Raw genomic sequence first — 19,625 nt, 5'->3', positions numbered from 1 at the left:
CAATGACGTACATATTACATATAGAAGCTATGGATATATTATTTTTTATGATGTGCAAACAGAATTCCTCAGGAACTAATACTCAATTCTTTCCATTTATTAATTTAATTTCTAGAACACTTCTATTCCAAGATTATATTTGTACCGAACAGAGTAGATTTTAAGTTGGTCAGAAAAATAACTTCTACTCCCTCCAATCCAAATTAATTGACACAACTTTAGTATAACTTTGTACGAAAGTTGTACTAAAGCTGCATTTGGATCGGAGGGAGTAGTTTAATTGGTGATTCACTTCATATACATTTAATTGGATTTTTTTACCAAGCAAATCAATCTTAGATGGGCATGCCTTACCAGACTCACTTGGCTCCTAAACACCTGCATTTTAACAAGACGTTGTATAACAATTAACCTGTCTATGCATGGATAGGTTGAAAGCATGGATGTAGATCAGAGAGTTCAATGGATGAAAGAAAATTCCAAGGAGACATATGAGGAAGCAAAAGAATGCATGAGAACAAACTACTATGGGGCAAAGCTTGTCACAGAGGCACTACTTCCTCTTCTTCAGTTGTCCTCCTCTGGGAGAATTGTCAATGTCTCATCAGGTTTTTCACTGCTAAGAGTAAGTATTGTTAACCATGTTGCAGGTCGTACAAGACAAATTACCAGTTTCACAAATTAGATTTAAACATTATCTGTGCCACAATATATATTTCCGCCATAACTTTCTCAATCACTTTGTTTTGTTTCGAGTTTTCGAAAAGTATCTATGCAGCCTTGCATTGTGTCTTCCAAGATATTATTATTTCCTGAGCAGAGAAATTCCTTATCCCTTATTGCAGTGTTTTTTTTTCCTGTCAGAAAGCATATGTTAAGAAACTAGTTCCTTTAAGTTAACAATAACTATTGTTTCCTGAGCAGAACTTCAACAGTGAAGAACTGAAGAATGAGTTTAACGACGTCGACAACCTTACTGAAAAGAGACTAGAGGAGCTGTTGGATTCATTCCTAGAAGATTTCAAGGCCAATTTGATAGAGGCACATGGGTGGCCGACCGGTGGCTCGTCAGCGTACAAAGTCGCCAAAGCTGCCCTCAATGCTTACACAAGGATTCTCGCCAAGAAGTACCCTAGGATGCGCATCAACTGTTTGACGCCTGGTTATGTCAAGAGCGACATGTCGATGCACATGGGAGTTTTGACGCCTGAGGAGGGCGCTAGCAACCCGGTGAAGGTCGCTCTCTTGCCCGACGATGGCCCGACGGGTGCTTATTTTGATAGGGATGGCGTGGCCTCGTTTGTGTGACTCTGTCGTACGTGTAATGGTTTCGTCCGGTTTTACTTTCAGAATATGAGACACCTGTAACTGTAGTTGTCAATAAACATTGTGCAGTTTAACCTGTGCTGTGCGCTCAAATGGACATGCGTGTGTGTATGATCCATATTGGTCGATGAGGTCTATCGATCATGTGGGTATGTGTAGGGTCAAACAACGGGACAACACACACACACGATGACGTATGAGTGTTGCTGGCAGGCAATAGGATGACGTATGGGTGTTGCTGGCTGATGGACATGCTTGGTTTGTTAACAAAATTAGCCAACCATCGTTTTGATGTGTGAATGTTTCGAACTTGCCAAATGTTGATCCTTTTGTGAGGTTGCTAAATCATGCTCGATGTTGTGCCGGACAAAGACGACGAGCACCACAACGGCGACCGAGGACCGGAGCCGTTATAAGTATCTCTCCTAACTCCCGTAACCGTCTCAGATAACTTAGGATTTTCGGTCTCAGATTGTGAGGAGCGGCTCATCGACCTCTGCCAACTGCCATCGCACTTGCTGTTGGAGCTCGTGGATTCGTGGTGCGCCCTCATGGAAGGGGCCATCCTCCCCAACCTGCCAAACACGAGGTTAGCTGCTCTTGTCGTCGCCATGTAGCCTTGCAACTTGCAGAAATCTCATCGATTGCGGTTGCTAGGGTCGCCGTCGTTACCGGAGGGAATAAGGGGATCGGCTTCGAGGTGTGCCGGCAGCTTGCCAGCGGAGGAATCTCCGTCGTCCTGACGGCCCGGGATGAGATGAGGGGCGGGGAGGCCGTCGAGAGGCTCAATGCGCTGGGGCTCTCTCATGTCGTCTTCCATCAGCTGGAGATCACGGACGCTTCGAGCGCCGCTGCGCTGGCTGGTTTTCTCAAGACCCGCTTTGGCAAACTAGATATTCTGGCAAGTTTTTTTCCTTTCATTTTAGTATACTAGAACAACGCCGGTGCGTTGCAACGGAATATAAATATTGTAGTACGGTTCGATTCTGTAAAAAAATGTTTATCAAATTATACCCGTGAATTATCTTATATTTTGATTAAAAGTTTGATAAGTAAATTAAAGTAAAATTGGTTATAAGTAAATTAAGGTAATTGATTATCATATATACTCCTACATAAAAGGTTGGATGAGGAGTTATCAAAACAAAGATGAAATGAGAACCTTACGTTCTTTTTGCGTAGTAGAGACTACAGCTGCTAGTTGCATCCAAGGTTTGAATCATCGGTGATGGATGGATGTGGTCGGATGATTTGCAGGTGAATAATGCCGCGGTTGGTGGGGTTGAGTACGGCCAGGAGTTCGATACCAACGAGGAAAAGGTGAGATCACGTTGTTGTTTTTTCTGGTTGGGTTTTTGTAATTTACTCCTGGAGGAACCAAGCCAAGAACCGATGATAGGCGTCAAGCACAGCGACCAATTTTGCCTGATAGGTTCATTCGGTAAAATCGGCGCGACTTCTTTCTGAAATTGTTCGGTTCAGACACACCAGCTTGAACAAGTTTATTTGCCGATGCATAATACAACAGTTCAGTGGCCTGGATTTCCACGAGAGAGTTGAGTGGATGTTGAAGAATGCTCGGGAGCCCATCGACAGCGCGAAGAACAGCGTGAAGACGAACTACTACGGCACGAAGCATGTAATCGAAGCCCTGCTGCCTCTGCTTCAAGCTTCCTCCGAGGGAAGAATCGTGAACGTCTCCTCCAATTATGGACTCCTAAGAGTAAGTAAACTCTTAATTTTTTTCACTGATCATTGTTAACCCAGTATCAGTACCACATGTACCGTAAGGGATTCCGTGGCATTATTTGCAGCATATCGGCAGCGAGGAGGTGAGGCAGGAGCTCAACGATGTCGATAACCTGACAGAGGGGAGGCTGGACGATCTCCTGGAGAAGTTCATCAAAGACTTCAAGGCCGGCGAGTTGGAGATGCACGGGTGGTCTACGAAGTTCTCGGCGTACAAGGTGGCCAAGGCCGCCATGAACGCCTACTCAAGGATCCTGGCGCAGGGCCGGGCCGGAAAAATTCAAGGCCCTGTGCCAAACCCTAAAATTGCTCGCTAAAAAAAATACATAAATGGAGTATAACTATAATAATATGAAAATCATAATATCTTACATAATAGTGGGAAATACCAAGAATCATACCTATTTTTGGTTTTATAGTCTTCACTTAAACAACAACATTCTTTTAGTGTTCTTCAATACTTCACTCTCGAAAGCAATTGAGACGGTGAGACCGTGTTAAAATGTTAACTTTTTTTGTTTCTTTAAACACATTTTGTGACCAGATTCATGTTTTCTAAATGAACACATGGCTTGTATCTAGCGATATTAAACACCTGATAGATGAAAACAATAAAATTAGTTGCAATATTTTAGCAAAACTATATAGGAGGAAAAAAAATCGAAACTCACAGCTAAAAGGGCTCACGGGATCACTGGTTATCAACGCTACGATGCTTAAAAATTAGAGATGTTGCGACCTTTCCCTGCCTTCCTGCCGGTTGCCGTCTCGTTGGCCGATGGTCTGGCCGCCGCACGAATAAAGGAAGGGATGCTTCGCTCGCTCCTCTCGATCGCTGGACCCTGATGCTAGGAGGCGTCACAAACTCGAGATTTGGGCCTGCTTCAGGCGCGGGCGCGAGGATAGCAGCCCAGAGCCAGATAGAAGGGGCCCATTTATAAATAATAAAAGCCTAGCTCAAAAATCTGAGGCCCCTGAAAGCTAGGGGCCCTGTGCGGGGGCACAGGTTGCACCCCCTTGGGCTCGGGGCTGTCCTGGCGAGGAGGCACCCTGAGCTGCACGTCAACTGCGCGCATCCAGGCTTCGTCAAGACCGACATGAGCATGGGGTCCGGGGTCCTGACGCCGGAGGAGGGCGCACGCAACTTGGTGAAGGTGGCGCTGCTGCCTGACGGCGGGCCGACTGGCGCGTATTTCGCCATGGGCGAGGAGGCGCCGTTCGTGTGAGATACCGGCGGCACGTGCGTGCGTGCCGTACACTTACTGATGCGTTACGTGCTAGTTTGAGATTGCGAATAATTAAGACGTGTCATTTATCTTTTTTCGACAAAGTGTGAGTTTTATTGACCCAATATTGTTGACGAATGATTGTGTTTGTTCCATATATACACCAATAATTCGTGCCGTAGTTGTCCTGCTTGTTTCCAAGTTTGTACTTTGTAATTAGGGTTCTCGCCGTGGATGAAACTAGGGTTAATTATCCTTTTGCCCTCAGTGGTGTCCATGTGCTCAGTTTTGCCCTCAGATGCAAATTGTCCTCAGTTTTGCCCCTAGTCCGAGCACAACAACTACGACGAGGCCAAACGACCATATTTGAGTCCATTCCGTCCGCCGGCGTTAGTAGTTGTGGGTCCGGAGCTTACACGTGGGACCGCGTGGACGTGGGTCCGGAGCTGACATGTAGGCCCCTGCAACTAAATCCCCAAATCATTCTAGCTCACACCCATCCGCCCGGCCGGCTGTCCTGCGCCGCCGCCGCCGCCACCTGCGCCGCGGCCAGCACCTGCCCCGCCACCAGTTGCACGGCCTGCTCCGCCGCTACCTCCCTGCGCCTACGCTCCACGGCTCATTGTGACGCCCACCACCTTCCTGCGACGCCACGGGTGGGGCGCCCGCCACCTGCTCGATTCGCGGCGCGGCCTCCTTCCGTGCGCCCGGCAGGAGCGCTCAAAGGTGGGGGGCTGCTGGAGCTATTTGAACTAGGAGGAAGAACCCTAGGGCGAAATGGTGAGCAGCGGCGACCCCGGAGTATTTGGCGAGGCAGGCATCGGGCCGGAGATCCGCCGCGTCCACGACTGGGTTCCCGAGGGGTAAGTCTCGCCTCTTGTTTAGATTGAGCTTAGTTGTGCATTTGAACACTCGATTCGAGTAGGTTTGCCCAATTAGTGTGCTGATTGCGTCTCTGTTTTTCGCCTATTAGGATGGAGTTCCGGTTTGCTTTCATGGTGCACATTAGAAGGGACCGGTACATGTTCAATGCAAATGATAAGAAGAAATACCAAGGAGGTTTTGATTATCAGTTGCCAATGGCTAGTAATTGGAGTTTCAGACAATTTGGGGAGGTAATTTGTAGCCAATATCCTTGGGGTTTGCTTGATGAAGTGGTATACAAATACTATGATGGGGAAAAGAATTGGGTGACAGTTAGTAATGATGAAGAGCTAGCTACCATGTTTGTTAGGCATAAAGAGAAAGATAATTTTCATGTGAGGCTGCAAGTTGATGTGCTTGAGCAGGCATTTGGACCTAGGATGGCGGGTGCAACATCTCGGGGAGAATCAAGTCGTCGTAATGGCATCTCTAGCCAGAACAGTTCAGTTGGTGCACGGCGATGTGGTGGCTCGACAAGTGTGGGCAACAGCAGTAGGGTCCCCCTTGAAGTGGAGCCTGATGGCTACAATTCTGGGGTTGATGAAGAGAAGTTATATTCTGATGTTATTCAGAATTTACGACGGGCACCTCGGGCTGAAAACCAAGATGAGGCTCACAATACAGTCCGTGTGGATGATGACGCGATGGGTGAGGACGAAGACCTTGCAGCTGTTGAATGGGACCCTTTGAACCCTCAAATGGAAGAAGGTACAGTTTTTGCATCCATGAATGAGTGTAGAAATGCACTTGTGACATACTACATCAAGGTAGAACGTACTTTCAAAGTTGACAAGAGCGATCAAGTACGTTACAGAGTGCACTGTCCGACTGAGGGTTGTCCATGGAGGCTGCTTGCAGCTAAAATGCGGAATAGAACTAATGTTCAGGTCAAAGTGAATCCTTTTAAGCACACATGCCAGGAATCAACCCTTAGGAAGGATACAATCAGTAGAGCCAAGTCAAGATGGATGGCAGAAGAAGTAAAAAAGTGGGTGAAAGAAAACCAGCAAGTGGGTCCAAAGGAATTGCAGAAGAACATCAAAGATAAGTTCAAGATAGATTTACCATACATGAGGTTGTTCAATGGTAAACAACATGCTATGGATTCTATTTATGGTAACTGGCAGGAAAGTTTTCAATTGTTGTGTTCATTCAAAGGTGAAGTGGAGAGGACAAGCCCAGGTAGTATTGTAGATATTGATCACCACACCGTGGAGTACACATTCAGGGGAGTGACAAAAACCAAGGAATGCTTTAGAAGGGTTTTTGTCTGCTTTGAGGCTTGTCGCCGGGGTTTTTTGGTAGGCTGCAGGCCTTATTTGGCTATTGATGCCACTTTTCTCACAGGAAGGTTTAAAGGACAGTTAGTAGCAGCTTGTGCAGTTGATGCACATAGTTTTGTATTTCCAGTTGCCTATGGTGTGCTGGAGACAGAGTCTGAGGAGAGCTGGACTTGGTTTTTGCATAATCTCCGCCGGGCTATTGCACATCCCAATGGGTTGGTCATTCATAAAGATGCCTGCAAAGGTTTAGAAGTGGCCGTGGACAATGTGTTCCCTGGAATAGAGCATAGGGAATGCATGCGTCACCTTGCTGCAAATTTCATGAAGAAATTCAAAGGAAAGGTGTATACCGATAATTTATGGCCAGCATCTTTGATATGCAGTGTGAAGAAGCACAACTACCACTTGAGGAAGTTATACATGAATCCCAAAGTGAAAGAATACTTGGAAACACACCACTCCAAGTTATGGGCCAGAAGCCAATTCAGTGAAGTGAGCAAAGTTGACTATGTGCATAATAATCTAGCAGAGTCTTTCAACTCAACGATCCGGAAACTAAAGGGTCATTATGTGGTGGATTTGCTTGACAGGATAAGGATAGAATACATGCAGAAATTTCATTATCGTGCAGGAATAGCCGAGGAAAAATTCATGGGCCATATTATCATCCCTGCCGTGATGAATGAACTGAAGCAGAAGACAATAGGCTTGGAAATGAACATGACGCTTTGCTCGGGTACCACAACAGAGATATCATATTTGGATAAAGAGAAGAGGGAATGGAGATATCCAGTGGATTTAGAAGGTAGAACTTGCAGTTGTAGGCAATGGCAGATAACTGGGTTGCCATGCATTCATGCCTTGTTTTTCATCACTTCTCTCCCAGGTCCAGCAGGGAACATACAGTGGTATGTGCATGATTACTACTCTGTTGCAAGGTTCAAAGCCACATATGCTTATGCCTTGCCTGCTATGGAGGGAAAACAACAATGGGACATGGTGGACCCTGGATTCAAGCTTTGCGCTCCAGTTCTAAAGAGAGCAGCAGGTAGACCAAGGAAGAGTCGAATAAGACCTCGCAGCGAAGGAGCTGGACTTGGAGCGAGGAAGCGTAAGTGCACAAGATGTGGCGGGTCTGGTCATTTTGGTAAGTATTGTGATAACACAGTAGATCCAGCGTTCGGAGAGAGTTTCGATGAAGGCTTCGATGAAAATGTTGGTCAGCAGCCGGTTGCCTCAACAGATGATGAAAATGTTGGTCAACAGCCGATTGCCTCAACAGATGATGAAAATGATGGTCAACAGCTGGTTGCATCAGATGAGGATTTTGACGAGGTCCCAAATGATGATGGTCAACAGCCGCATGATTTTGACGATGATCCAAAATATCCTCCGAATAATGATTCAAGTGAGGCTCCAAATGGTGATCCAAGTGAGGCTCTAAATGGTGATCATGGTGATCCAAGTGAGGCTCCAAATGATGATCCAAGTGAGGCTCCAAATGGTGACCAACCTTCTGTTGTTGTGAGTTCTTCTAGGTATGTAAATCTTGCAAGGGTCAAATACTACTGTACATCTATCACTTGACACGATCTCATTACCGTTTATGTTTGGACCCTTTATGTTTTGCACAGCTCTATGGTAGGTTTGAAGAAGACGCGCAAGGTACCGACAACCAAGAGAAGAAGAGAAGAAACAATGAGCACAAGGTGCACGAGGAGAAAAGTGATGGCAAGAAGCTCAAGGAACAGACAGAAGCCCCAACGCTATCTATGAACAATTATGAAACATTATGAATAAGGAATGATGTTGTATTATGAAATATTTATCACTTGACATGTTGTATTTCTGTTGGATGATGTTGGACCTATGTTAGAAGTATGTTTGACATGATGTTTAAATATCTGTTGGATGATGTTTGAATGAGCACATGGTTTTTCCTTTTTTTGATTTTTTTGAATTTTGTTTTGCTCATTTAAATTCTGGTCAAACCTAACTTTGACCAAGATTTAAGCAAGTCTAAAATATCAAAATGAAAAACTAAGCCTGGATACTTCTTAGTCAATCCAAAATGAAGTTGTGGTGAGGTTTTTGAAATTTTCATGAAAAATGTGTTAAAAAGAGGGGTCCAAAGGTAGGGTAAACGGCCTCATTTCTAAGCAAGGTTTTTTTCGACCTTATCTAAATCAGCCAAATAACTTTCCTACACATATATTCTATATGTACAGACTATGTGCGCTGGTTTTTCCATTTTTTGATTTTTTTAAATTTGTTTTGCTCATTTGAATTCTGGTCAAACTTAACTTTGACCAAGATTTAAACAAGTGTAAAACATCAAAATGAAAAACTAAGCCTGGATCCTTCTTAGTCACTCCAAAATGAAGCTGTGGTGAGTTTTTTGAAATTTTCATGTTCATTTCCCCAAAACACTTCTCTTCACTTCATACAAGAGAGTTTGAGATACTCGAGATATCATACAATACACATGAACTTATCATTTAAATGTATGTAAAGCTTGTTTATCAACTTAAATCGTTAGTATATGACATAAGAAGACTATGTGCGCAGGTTTTTCATTTTTCTGATTTTTATTTAATTTATTATGCTCATTTGAAATCTGGTCAAACATAGCTTTGACTGCTCCAAACCCCTCCCAAACCCCGCTAACCCTAGCGCTGAATAAGGACCGTTCATCTAACCCTAGCGGTGATCAAGGGCCGTCGATCTAACCCTTCTAGAAGAAATCTGCGGGGAGGAGGGGGGCGATCCGCGAGATGCAATCTGATTGGCTGGGAGATTGTTTTTTTAACAAATATCGGACGCGCTGGATGGACCGTTGGGCCGTCTCGTTGTCTGGGCCTAAGATCGCAGTAAATAGCCCGTCTCAGCCTTTCCAGGCCTTGCATGCATGGAGGCGGCTACGTGGGTTTGCGCATGCGCGGGAGGCGGCGACGTGCATGCATGCGAGTGAGGCGAGCGAGGCGCGCTAGGCGAGTTAGGCGAGCTAGGCTAGCGAGGCGAGCTAGGTGGTTCAGGGCAGTGGTTCAGGGCAGCGGTTCACATGCACTGCCCGGTCAAAGATGCATCATTTTCATGCAAAAATTTAAGTGTGCAAAATGTAACGGATACACACACGCGTCCGGATTCACGCACGCACCGTTCTCATCCTTTCTCTCTTCCTCTCCCACCCACAGGCCTATAAATGGGGTGCCTCTCTTCCTCTCCCACCCACAAGCCAGATCCGATCCTCTCCAACTTCAAACACCCAAGCGACCAAGCCCTCCCCAAGCGAGACCAAGTGAAGAAGATGCAGTTCAACGGGCCGACCTTCCGTCGTCCGCCTGTGGTGCCGGAGCTGCGCTACCCACCGGGCATGCTCGTGGAGAGGGAGCTCCGTGTGTGGGCTATTTCAAGGTGGAGGGGTTCCGTCGAACTCACCCGCGCCTTCCTTAGAGCCGGCTATGCCCACCTCCCACAGGGCTCACCGAGGATGTTCACCCTCAACGAGGTTCGTGACCGCGGCGGCATCCTCCTACTGCTCACGGTCACCTTCACCAACCCATTTGACGCGCTCGAGCTCCTCGGCCAAGTCTTTTGGTGCGGCTGCGAGGCCATCTTCTTCACCATCTACAACATCTACACCAACTACGAGCGCATCTTCCCCGCTCCAGGCCAGATGCACTCCCTTCCCTACAACGACGAGGAGGAGGTGTGAAGATGAAGACGGTGTTGAAGGGGCGCGCGCGGCCAAGGTGGAAGAAGGAGGTCAAGATGAAGATGTTCAAGCCCGGAGTCAAGCTCATCATGTTTGGTTTTTTATTTTGTTGCTTTTCTATGTCGTGTCGTGTCGTGTCATGTTTCATCATGTGTCCGTGAACTGTCCGTGAACTTATCTAAGTTATTGTAATGGTACGGTGTGTTCCATCTTATTATGTGTGTTAAAAAATGTCCGTGCCCAAACTTATCATTTCTTCCCTAAACAAGTCATGAAGTTCGAGAACTTGTGGTTTTCGGAGGGGGTGAGAAGCCCTTTGTTTCATTCAAACAAAAAGTCATGAACTAACATGCAAATTTATTCCCTTTAAATCCTAAACCAAGTGCCACTCTAACCCTAAACCAAGTGCCACTCTGACCAAAATCATGTGGTAGTGCAACATACATTTTCAACCTTCCAACCCTCCAAAATTTAAGTGCAAAACAAAGGAAAACCACTCTCACGCGTGTGCAAACATTCACGGTCTCACTATGTACACCTTCCTTCCCTACCCATGTCAAAGTCTTGCCATCTGTCCTAGCGGTTACCAGCGCAGCCCTAAACACCACAAACCCACGCGGTCCTGGGTTCGAGTCCCCAGCCGCACCAATTTTTTGTGCATTTTCCACCCTTCATTTTTTTATACATATTATGTTTTCCTCAATGTAATGCCCTTAAAAAATGTTCATTTATTTTGGCACCTGGCGTAAACCTCTACCAGAGCTGAGGCACATTTTCCATGACATTTTGGTCTTTGATTTAAATCACGGTGTATTTGAATTGGATTAATTAACAGCTCCAAAAAATTTCTAACCTTAATTGTTTGGCTCCGGAATAATTCAATTAGCTTCCACAAAAAGTTTCAGCATTATGATTTACCGCCTAAATTAAATCAGAATAGAAAACAAAAAAATACGCAAGAAAACCCCTGAATGGGCCTAATTGGATGCAGTTGGCCCATTAGTCTAGCCTGCACTTGGCTCTACGCTCTGAATTTGGCCCAAGAGCAACCTTTTTTTCGGACAGAAAGGCAGAGCAGAGAGCTGCATTTCATTGATCAAAAGTTTCTGAATTCCTAATTTCTTCTCTTTTTTTCCAACATATTTAAATGTTGGTCACTTCTTCTCTTTTTGTTTCAACATTTAAACAACTTTAACCAACATTTAAACTAGGTGAATTTCTCAAACAATTTCAAGATTACAAATTCCTTCATAATTCATGCCTTTCCATACATTTTCAACATTACAACCAGTGCGATTACCATACCTACAAATGCCCAAAAGTATTTGCAAATGGGTATTGGTAGTGCTTGATCTTCAAGCTTCCTAACATTCTTCTTCAACATCCTAAGCTCAATAGCTAGCTCTCTGTCAGTGCGTGCTTCGCCATCCATCTCTTCTTCCGGAGCTCGTGGTGTGGCCACTGCCGTTCGTGGCAGCATGCGCAACCATTCTTCATGCTCTTCTTGCAGTTCATTCATCAGAGTCTTGGCCAGAGCATCGACCCAAAGAAAGAAGCATGTCACCTGCATGAACACTAAACAGATCAACCCATTGCTCAAACATCCCGACGGCGAAAATGGTGCAATTGCCCCGATTCTTACCCCATTCTCGCTGCACACGTAGAACGGATGATTCTGGTTCCTCGGTGTCTGAGAAACCCTTCGATCAACGCCCGCCCGGCACCGCGGACAGACGAAGACAGGCATGTCCACACGCGCCCGGCTCTGCATCCGCGAGGTGGCGCGGGAGCTTGAGGAAGACATGGAGCTCGGAGCCGAAGGGGATCTCAACGCCGCCGCGCCCTCCACTACTAGCTTCCCACCGCCGCGCCCTCCACAGCTAGCTTCCCGCCGCCGTGCTCTCTCTCTCGCCGTGGTCACCGCCGTGCTCTCTGTCGCCGTGGTCACCGCCGCTGTCGCCCGCTTATATAGCACACCCGCCAACGGCTCTCTGCTCAACGGCTCTTTGCTGGGTCCCACAAGCCACGCGTGCAACGGTTTGAATAAAATTGGCCGTTTCTGCCGCCTGGTCCCACCTGTAAGGGCCGAGTCAAAAGGTTGACTTGACGGAGACGGCAGAGTTCACGGAACGAGTCGGTGCGCACGGACTAGGGGCAAAACTGAGCACAATTCGCATCTGAGGGCAAAACTGAGCACATGGACACCACTAAGGGCAAAAGGATAATTAACCCATGAAACTACCCCTCTACATGTTATATATGACCACCAATGAGGTGAATACAATTATCTTGCACCATACATTTCTTCCTCGTGGTATCAGTTTAAACCTTACCTACGATCCCTACCCTAGCCGCCGCGCCGCTGCTACACCTCGCGAGCTGCCCCGCCCGCTGACCGCAACTGCTAGCCGCGCCTACCCCGCTGCCCGCGCCAGCTCCACTCGCTCAGATGCCTCGTTGTTCGTCTACACCTAGGGTACTGCTACGGCCTATCTACTTCTTTATGTCGATAATATTGTCCTGACGACATGCACCATCAACCTCCTTCGATGGCTCACCAAACGCCTTCGTGCCAAGTTCGCCATCAAGGACTCGTGGCCTCTCAACTACTTCCTCGACATCGAGGTGATACGGCGTGCGGACAACTTCTTCCTTCATCAGCAAAAGTATGCTCACGAGCTACTTGACCGCGTCGGCATGCTTAATTGCAAGCCCGCGGCTACGCCTGTTGATACGAAGGCTAAGTTCTCCGCTACTGATGGTGCTCCCGCACCGCATGCCTCATTCTACCGGTCCATTGTCGGTGCCTTGTAGTAACTGATGCTCACTCGGTCCGAGTTGCAGTATGCTGTCTAGCAGGTGTGTCTCCACACGCATGCTCCCCGAGATGCTCATTGAGTCATTGGTCCTGGTGAAGCGGATTCTCCGGTACATCCGTGGTCACATGGACCTCGGCATCACCTTGCGCATCTCCCTCCACCGACATCGTCTCTTATTCGGATGTTGACTATGCTGGTTGTCCGGACACTCGTTGCTCTACCTTAGGGTACTGTGTGTTCTTTGTGTTGGGGAACACATTATTTCAAAAAAATTCCTACGATCACGCAAGATCTATCTAGGAGATGCATAGCAATGAGAGGGGAAGAGTATGTCTACGTACCCTCGTAGACCGAAAGCGGAAACGTTATGAAACATGGTTGATGTAGTCGAACGTCTTCGCGATCTAACTGATCAAGTACCGAACGCACGGCACCTCCGTGATCTGCACACATTCAGCTCGGTGACGTCCCTTGTACTCTTGATCCAGCTAAGGACGAGGGAGAGTTTTGTCAGCACGACGGCGTGATGACGGTGATGATGAAGTACCGACGCAGGGCTTCGCCTAAGCACTAAAACGATATGACCGAGGTGGAATTCTGTGGAGGGGGGCACCGCACACGGCTAAACAATCAACTTATGTGTTCTAGGGTGCCCCCTGCCCACATATATAAAGGAGCAAGGGGGAGTCCGGCCGGCCCTCATAGGCACACCAAGGGGGAGGAATCCTCCTCCTAGTAGGAGTAGGACTCCCCCTTTCCTAGTCCTACTAGGAGAAGAAGGAAGGAGGGGGAAGAGAAGGAAGGAGGGGGCGCCGCCCCTCCTCCTAGTCCAATTTGGACTAGGACCATGGGGGGCAGCCCTTGGCAGCCCCCCTCTCTCTCCCCTAGGCCCAATAAGGCCCATTACATCTCTGGTGGTTCCGATAACCCTTCCGGCACTCCGATATATATCCGGTGACCCCCGGAACTCATCCGGTGTCCGAATATAGTCATCCAATATATCAATCTTTATGTCTCGACCATTTCGAGACTCCTTGTCATGTTCGTGATCACATCCGGGACTCCGAACAACCTTCGGTACATCAAAACACATAAACTCATAATACCGATCATCATCGAACGTTAAGCATGCGGACCCTACGGGTTCGAGAACTATGCAGACATGACCAAGACTCACTTCCGGTTAATAACCAATAGCGGAACCTGGATGCTCATATTGGTTCCTACATATTCTATGAAGATCTTTATCGGTCAAACCGCATAATAACATACGTTGTTCCCTTTTTCATCGGTATGTTACTTGCCCGAGATTCGACCATCGGTATTTCAATACCTAGTTCAATCTCGTTACTGGCAAGTCTCTTTACTCGTTCCGTAATGCATCATCCCGCAACTAACTCATTAATCACATTGCTTGCAAGGCTTATAGTGATGTGCATTACCGAGAGGGCCCAAAGATATCTCTCCGACAATCGGAGTGACTAATCCTAATCTCAATCTATGTCAACTCAACAAACACCATCGGAGACACCTGTAGAGCATCTTTATAGTTACCCAGTTACGTTATGACATTTGATAGCACACTAAGTGTTCTTCGGTATTCGGGAGTTGCATAATCTCATAGTCATAGGAACATGTATAAGTTATGGAGAAAGCAATATCAATAAACTAAATGATCATAGTGCTAAGCTAACGGATGGGTCAAGTCAATCACATCATTCTCTAATGATGTGATCCCGTTCATCAAATGACAACTCATGTCTATGGTTAGGAAACATAACCATCTTTGATTAACGAGCTAGTCAAGTAGAGGCATACTAATGACATTCTGTTTGTCTATGTATTCACACATGTATTAAGTTTCCGGTTAATACAATTCTAGCATGATAATAAACATTTATCATGATATAAGGAAATACATAATAACTTTATTATTGCCTCTAGGGCATATTTCCTTCAGTCTCCCACTTGCACTAGAGTCAATAATCTAGTTCACATCGTCATGTGATTTAACACCAATAGTTCACATCTTTATGTGATTAGTTCACATCTCCATGTGACTATACCCAAAGGGTTTACTAGAATCAATAATCTACTTCACATCGCTATGTGATTAACACCCAAAGAGTGATCATGTTTTGCTTGTGAGAGAAGTTTACTCTACGGGTCTGCAACATTCAGATCCGTATGTATTTTGCAAATTTCTATGTCTACAATACTCTGCACGGGGCTACTCTAGCTAATTGCTCCCACTTTCAATATGTATTTAGATGGATACTTAGAGTCATCTAGATCGGTGCCAAAAGCTTGCATCGATGTAACTCCTTATGACGAACTCTTTTATCACCTCCATAACCGAGAAATACTTCCTTAGTCCTCTAAGGATAATTTTGACTACTGTCCAGTGATCTACTCCTAGATCACTATTGTACTCCCTTGCCAAAACCATGCTAAGGTATACAACAGGTCTGGTACACAGCATAGCATACTTTATAGAACCTATGACTGAGGCATAGGGAATGACTTTTTCATTCTCTTTCTATTTTCTGCCATGGTCGGGTTTTGAGCCTTTACTCAACTTCACACCTTGCAACACAATCAAGAACTCCTTCTTTGACTGTTCCATTTTGAACTACTTCAAAAACTTGTCAAGGTATGTACTCATTGAAAAATTTATCAAGCGTCTTGATCTATCTCTATAGATCTTGATGCCCTATATGTAAGCAGCTTTACCGAGGTCTTTCATTGAAAAATTCTTATTCAAGTATCCTTTTATGCTATCCAGAAATTCAGTATCATTTCCGATCTACAATATGTCATCCACATATAATATCAGAAATGCTATAGAGCTCCCACTCACTTTCTTGTAAATACAGGCTTCTCCAAAAGTCTGTATAAAACTATATGCTTTGATCAACTCATCAAAGCGCATATTCCAACTCCGAGATGCTTGCACCAGTCCATAGATGGATCGTTGGAGCTTGCACACTTTGTTAGCATCTTTAGGATTGACAAAACCTTCTGGTTGCATCATATACAACTCCTTTTTTAATAAATCCATTAAGGAATGCAGTTTTGATATCCATTTGCCAGATTTCATAAAATGCAGCAATTGCTAACATGATTCGGACAGACTTTTAAGCATCGATACGAGTGAAAAAAAATCTCATCGTAGTAAACACCTTGAACTTGTCGAAAACCTTTTGCGACAATTCGAGCTTTGTAGATAGTAACACTACTATCAGCGTCTGTCTTCCTCTTGAAGATCCATTTATTCTCAATGGCTTGCCGATCATTGGGCAAGTCAACCAAAGTCCACACTTTGTTCTCATACATGGATTCCATCTCATATTTCATGGCCTCAAGCCATTTTGCAGAATCTGGGCTCATCATCGCTTCCTCATAGTTCGTAGGTTCATCATGGTCTAGTAACATAACTTCCAGAAAGGATTACCGTACCACTCTAGTGCGGACCATACTCTGATTGACCTACGACGTTTGGTAGTAACTTGATCTGAAGTTTCATGATCATCATCATTAGCTTCCTCACTAATTGGCGTAGGAATCACTAGAACTGATTTCTTATGATGAACTACTTTCCAATTCGGGATAAGGTACAATTACCTCATCAAGTTCTACATTCCTCCCACTCACTTGTTTCGAGCGAAACTTCTTCTCTAGAAAGGATCCATTCTTAGCAACGAATATCTTGCCTTCGGATCTGTGATAGAAGGTGCACCCAATAGTTTCCTTTGGGTATCCTATGAAGACGCATTTATCCGATTTTGGTTCGAGCTTATCAGCTTGAAACTTTTTCACATAAGCATCATAGCCCCAAACTTTAAGAAACAACAACTTAGGTTTCTTGCTAAACCACAGTTCACATGGTGTCATCTCAACGGATTTTTAGACGGTGCCCTATTTAACGTGAATGCAACTGTCTCTAATGCATAACCCCAAAACGATAGTGGTAAATCGGTAAGAAACATCATAGATCACACCATATCTAGTAAAGTACGATTATGACGTTTGGACACACCATTACGCTGTGGTGTTCCAGGTGGCGTGAGTTGCGAAACTATTCGACATTGTTTCAATTGAAGGCCAAACTCGTAATTCAAATATTTCGTCTCCGCAATCAGATTGTAGAAACTTATTTTTCTTGTTATGATGATTCTCCACTTCACTCCGAAATTCTTTGAACTTTTCAAACATTTCAGACTTGTGTTTCATTAAGTAGATATACTCATATCTGCTCAAATCATCCGTGAAGGGCAGAAAATAATGATACCCGCCGCGAGCCTCAACACTCATCGGACCGCATACATCGGTATGTATTATTTCCAATAAGTCAGTTGCTCGCTCCATTGTTCCGGAGAACGGATTTTTAGTCATCTTGCCCATGAGGCATGGTTCGCAAGCATCAAGTGATTCATAATCAAGTGATTCCAAAAGCCCATCAGCATGGAGCTTCTTCATGCGCTTTACACCAATATGACCTAAACGGTAGTGCCACAAAAGTTGCACTATCATTATTAACTTTGCATCTTTTGACTTCAATATTATGAATATGTGTATCACTACGATCGAGATTTAATAAACCATTCACCTTCACTACTAGGGAAAACCTTATACATAGAAATTTAGCAGTAGTGCGTGGAAAAAACGGGCGCTAGTTCTAAGTAGCAGTAGCGCGCGTGCGAAAACCGCGCTACAGATACAATAGTAGCAGTAGTGCGTGCACGTGAAAAGGCGCTACGACTAATATTCCCATTACCAAAACGATAGGCTACGCATAGCAGTAGCGGTCTTGAGAGAAGCGCGCTACCGCTAGGACATAAGTAGTAGCGCGTTTCGCGCGGAGAGCGCTACTGCTAATGGAAATAAAATGAAATGAAAAACAAATGGAAAAGTAAATGAAAAAGAAAGAAATAGAAAAAAGAGAAAGGAAAAAATAAAATGTAGAGCAAAATAAATGAAAAGCGAAAAAAGAAGAAAGCTGTAGCAGTAGCATTTGTTCGTAAGAGGCGCTATAGCTAACGTAGTTGTAACGCGTTTCCTAGACCCCCGCTGTAGAAACAGGAAAGGAAATAAGAAATATGAAGGGAATTACATAGCTATAGCAGTAGCGCGTTTTGTGAAAATTGCTATAGCTAACTTAGCTATAGCGCGTTTCGTGAAAAGCGCTACCGCTAAGTTTGACTTAACCACAAAACCGTTTCGCCCCGGCCACCACTTCTCCCCCAAATCCCTCGACCCACCCCACCGCCGTCTGCTCGATTCGCCGTCGCCCCACTTCGCCACCGTCTCCTGCCGACGTCGACGCCCCCGGAGCCACCAGAGCCGTGCGTCGTCGACGCCACCGGAGCTGCCCCCAACGCCACCGGAGCCGCGCGGCCACATCAACGCCACCGGAGCCGCAGTCGACGCCACCGGATCCTCCCTCGCCACAATTGCCTCCCTCGCTGTCGGTGTCAAAACCGGCGGATCTCGGGTAGGGGGTCCCGAACTGTGCGTCTAGGATCGATGGTAACAGGAGGCAGGGGACACGATGTTTTACCCAGGTTCGGGCCCTCTTGATAGAGGTAAAACCCTACATCCTGCTTGATTAATATTGATGATATGGGTTGTCACAGCCCTAGATTAGCCATCGTTTGACTTTGCTTGATCTTCATGCATCATGTCTAATTTTATCTGAAACTTGAAATGGGGACTAATAAACCCTAGCAGCAAAGGAAATTCAACTAGGGTCAAAATTAAATCTTTTCAATGAACCCAAAATGCCCTTCATAAATGTTCATCAGTTTTGTTTTGGTCTAGAACCTCTAACAAAAATGGTGCACAATTCTCTAGGACACTCTGGATTTTTTGAATTAAATCATAAGTATTTGAATTTGGACATTTAAATTCTATAAAATATTTTAAATGTCCAAATAATCTTGAAGGCATTTGAGGGCCGTTGGAAATATTTTCAAAAGTGCCCACAATTATTTCAGGATTTTAAAAAATGTATTAGTATTTTTACTAATTCAAAACAGGGGCAAACAATAGAAAACAGAAACAGTTTAAATCAGAGAAAGAGAGAGAAGTCTCACCTGTGGCCTGGCACTGTTGCTGGCGGCCCAGCCCACCAGGCAACATGCCAGTCATCCCCTTCCTCTCGCCAGCATTGTGCATGGCACACGCACAGGAGGTGAGGGCCACCTCCTGCTTCGCGCTGGAGGCTTGTCCTCCTCCCTGACCCCATGCCTGGATGACGCCATGCTGCCCCGACTCTCTCTCGCACTCTCCCTCGCCTCATCCCCTCCTCTGTCTCTCTCTCACGGCCGAACGCCACCATCGCCGCCGCTTGCAGTTGCCACGGCCAGAGCCACATCCTCGCCCTCCTCCTGAGCCCAGAGCTCCACCACGACCTCTTCTTCGTCCCCATCTAGCTACACATCGCCGGATGCCCCGTGACGCCGCCTTGGAGATCATCTTCAACCTCCTGCACCGAGCGTCGCCGTCGTCGATTCGCCGTCACCAGTGCGTCCCCAAGCTCTCTGACGATTCCATCGGATGCTCTGTGAGCTTCCCGTCGCTT

General features: G+C 45.8%; 2 protein-coding genes across 2 annotated transcripts in view; both read left to right on the top strand.

The window, feature by feature from the left end:
- The window catches only part of LOC123189798 (short-chain dehydrogenase/reductase 2b), a 3,191-nt gene extending 1,772 nt beyond the window's left edge, over positions 1–1,419 (top strand). The window contains exons 4-5 of the mRNA XM_044602290.1: positions 431–625; positions 925–1,419. Coding sequence (XP_044458225.1) covers positions 431–625; positions 925–1,308 — 579 coding nt within the window. The 3' untranslated portion in view covers positions 1,309–1,419. The remainder of the gene's footprint in view (positions 1–430; positions 626–924) is intronic.
- Positions 1,420–1,597: 178 nt separating this feature from the next.
- On the top strand, positions 1,598–4,301 carry LOC123189799 (salutaridine reductase). The gene is made up of 6 exons (XM_044602291.1): positions 1,598–1,915; positions 1,984–2,227; positions 2,584–2,646; positions 2,855–3,049; positions 3,141–3,327; positions 4,108–4,301. The coding sequence occupies exons 1-6, from the start codon at positions 1,878–1,880 to the stop codon at positions 4,299–4,301; spliced, it is 921 nt and encodes a 306-aa protein (XP_044458226.1). The 5' UTR covers positions 1,598–1,877.
- Positions 4,302–19,625: the final 15,324 nt, after the last annotated feature.

Source organism: Triticum aestivum, chromosome 2A (assembly GCF_018294505.1).
Source record: "Triticum aestivum cultivar Chinese Spring chromosome 2A, IWGSC CS RefSeq v2.1, whole genome shotgun sequence".
Lineage (NCBI taxonomy): Eukaryota > Viridiplantae > Streptophyta > Magnoliopsida > Poales > Poaceae > Triticum > Triticum aestivum.
The sequence above is the reverse complement of the archived record's forward strand: the minus strand, read 5'-3'. Positions and strand labels throughout refer to the sequence as shown.

Excerpts from the sequence above, each read along its gene's own strand:
- LOC123189799 (XM_044602291.1), top strand. The coding sequence starts at position 1,878 with ATGGAAGGGGCCATCCTCCCCAACCTGCCAAACACGAG. Across the intron at positions 2,228-2,583 it reads TTGGCAAACTAGATATTCTG|GTGAATAATGCCGCGGTTGG; the intron begins GCAAGTTTTTTT and ends GATGATTTGCAG. Across the intron at positions 2,647-2,854 it reads TCGATACCAACGAGGAAAAG|TTCAGTGGCCTGGATTTCCA; the intron begins GTGAGATCACGT and ends ATAATACAACAG.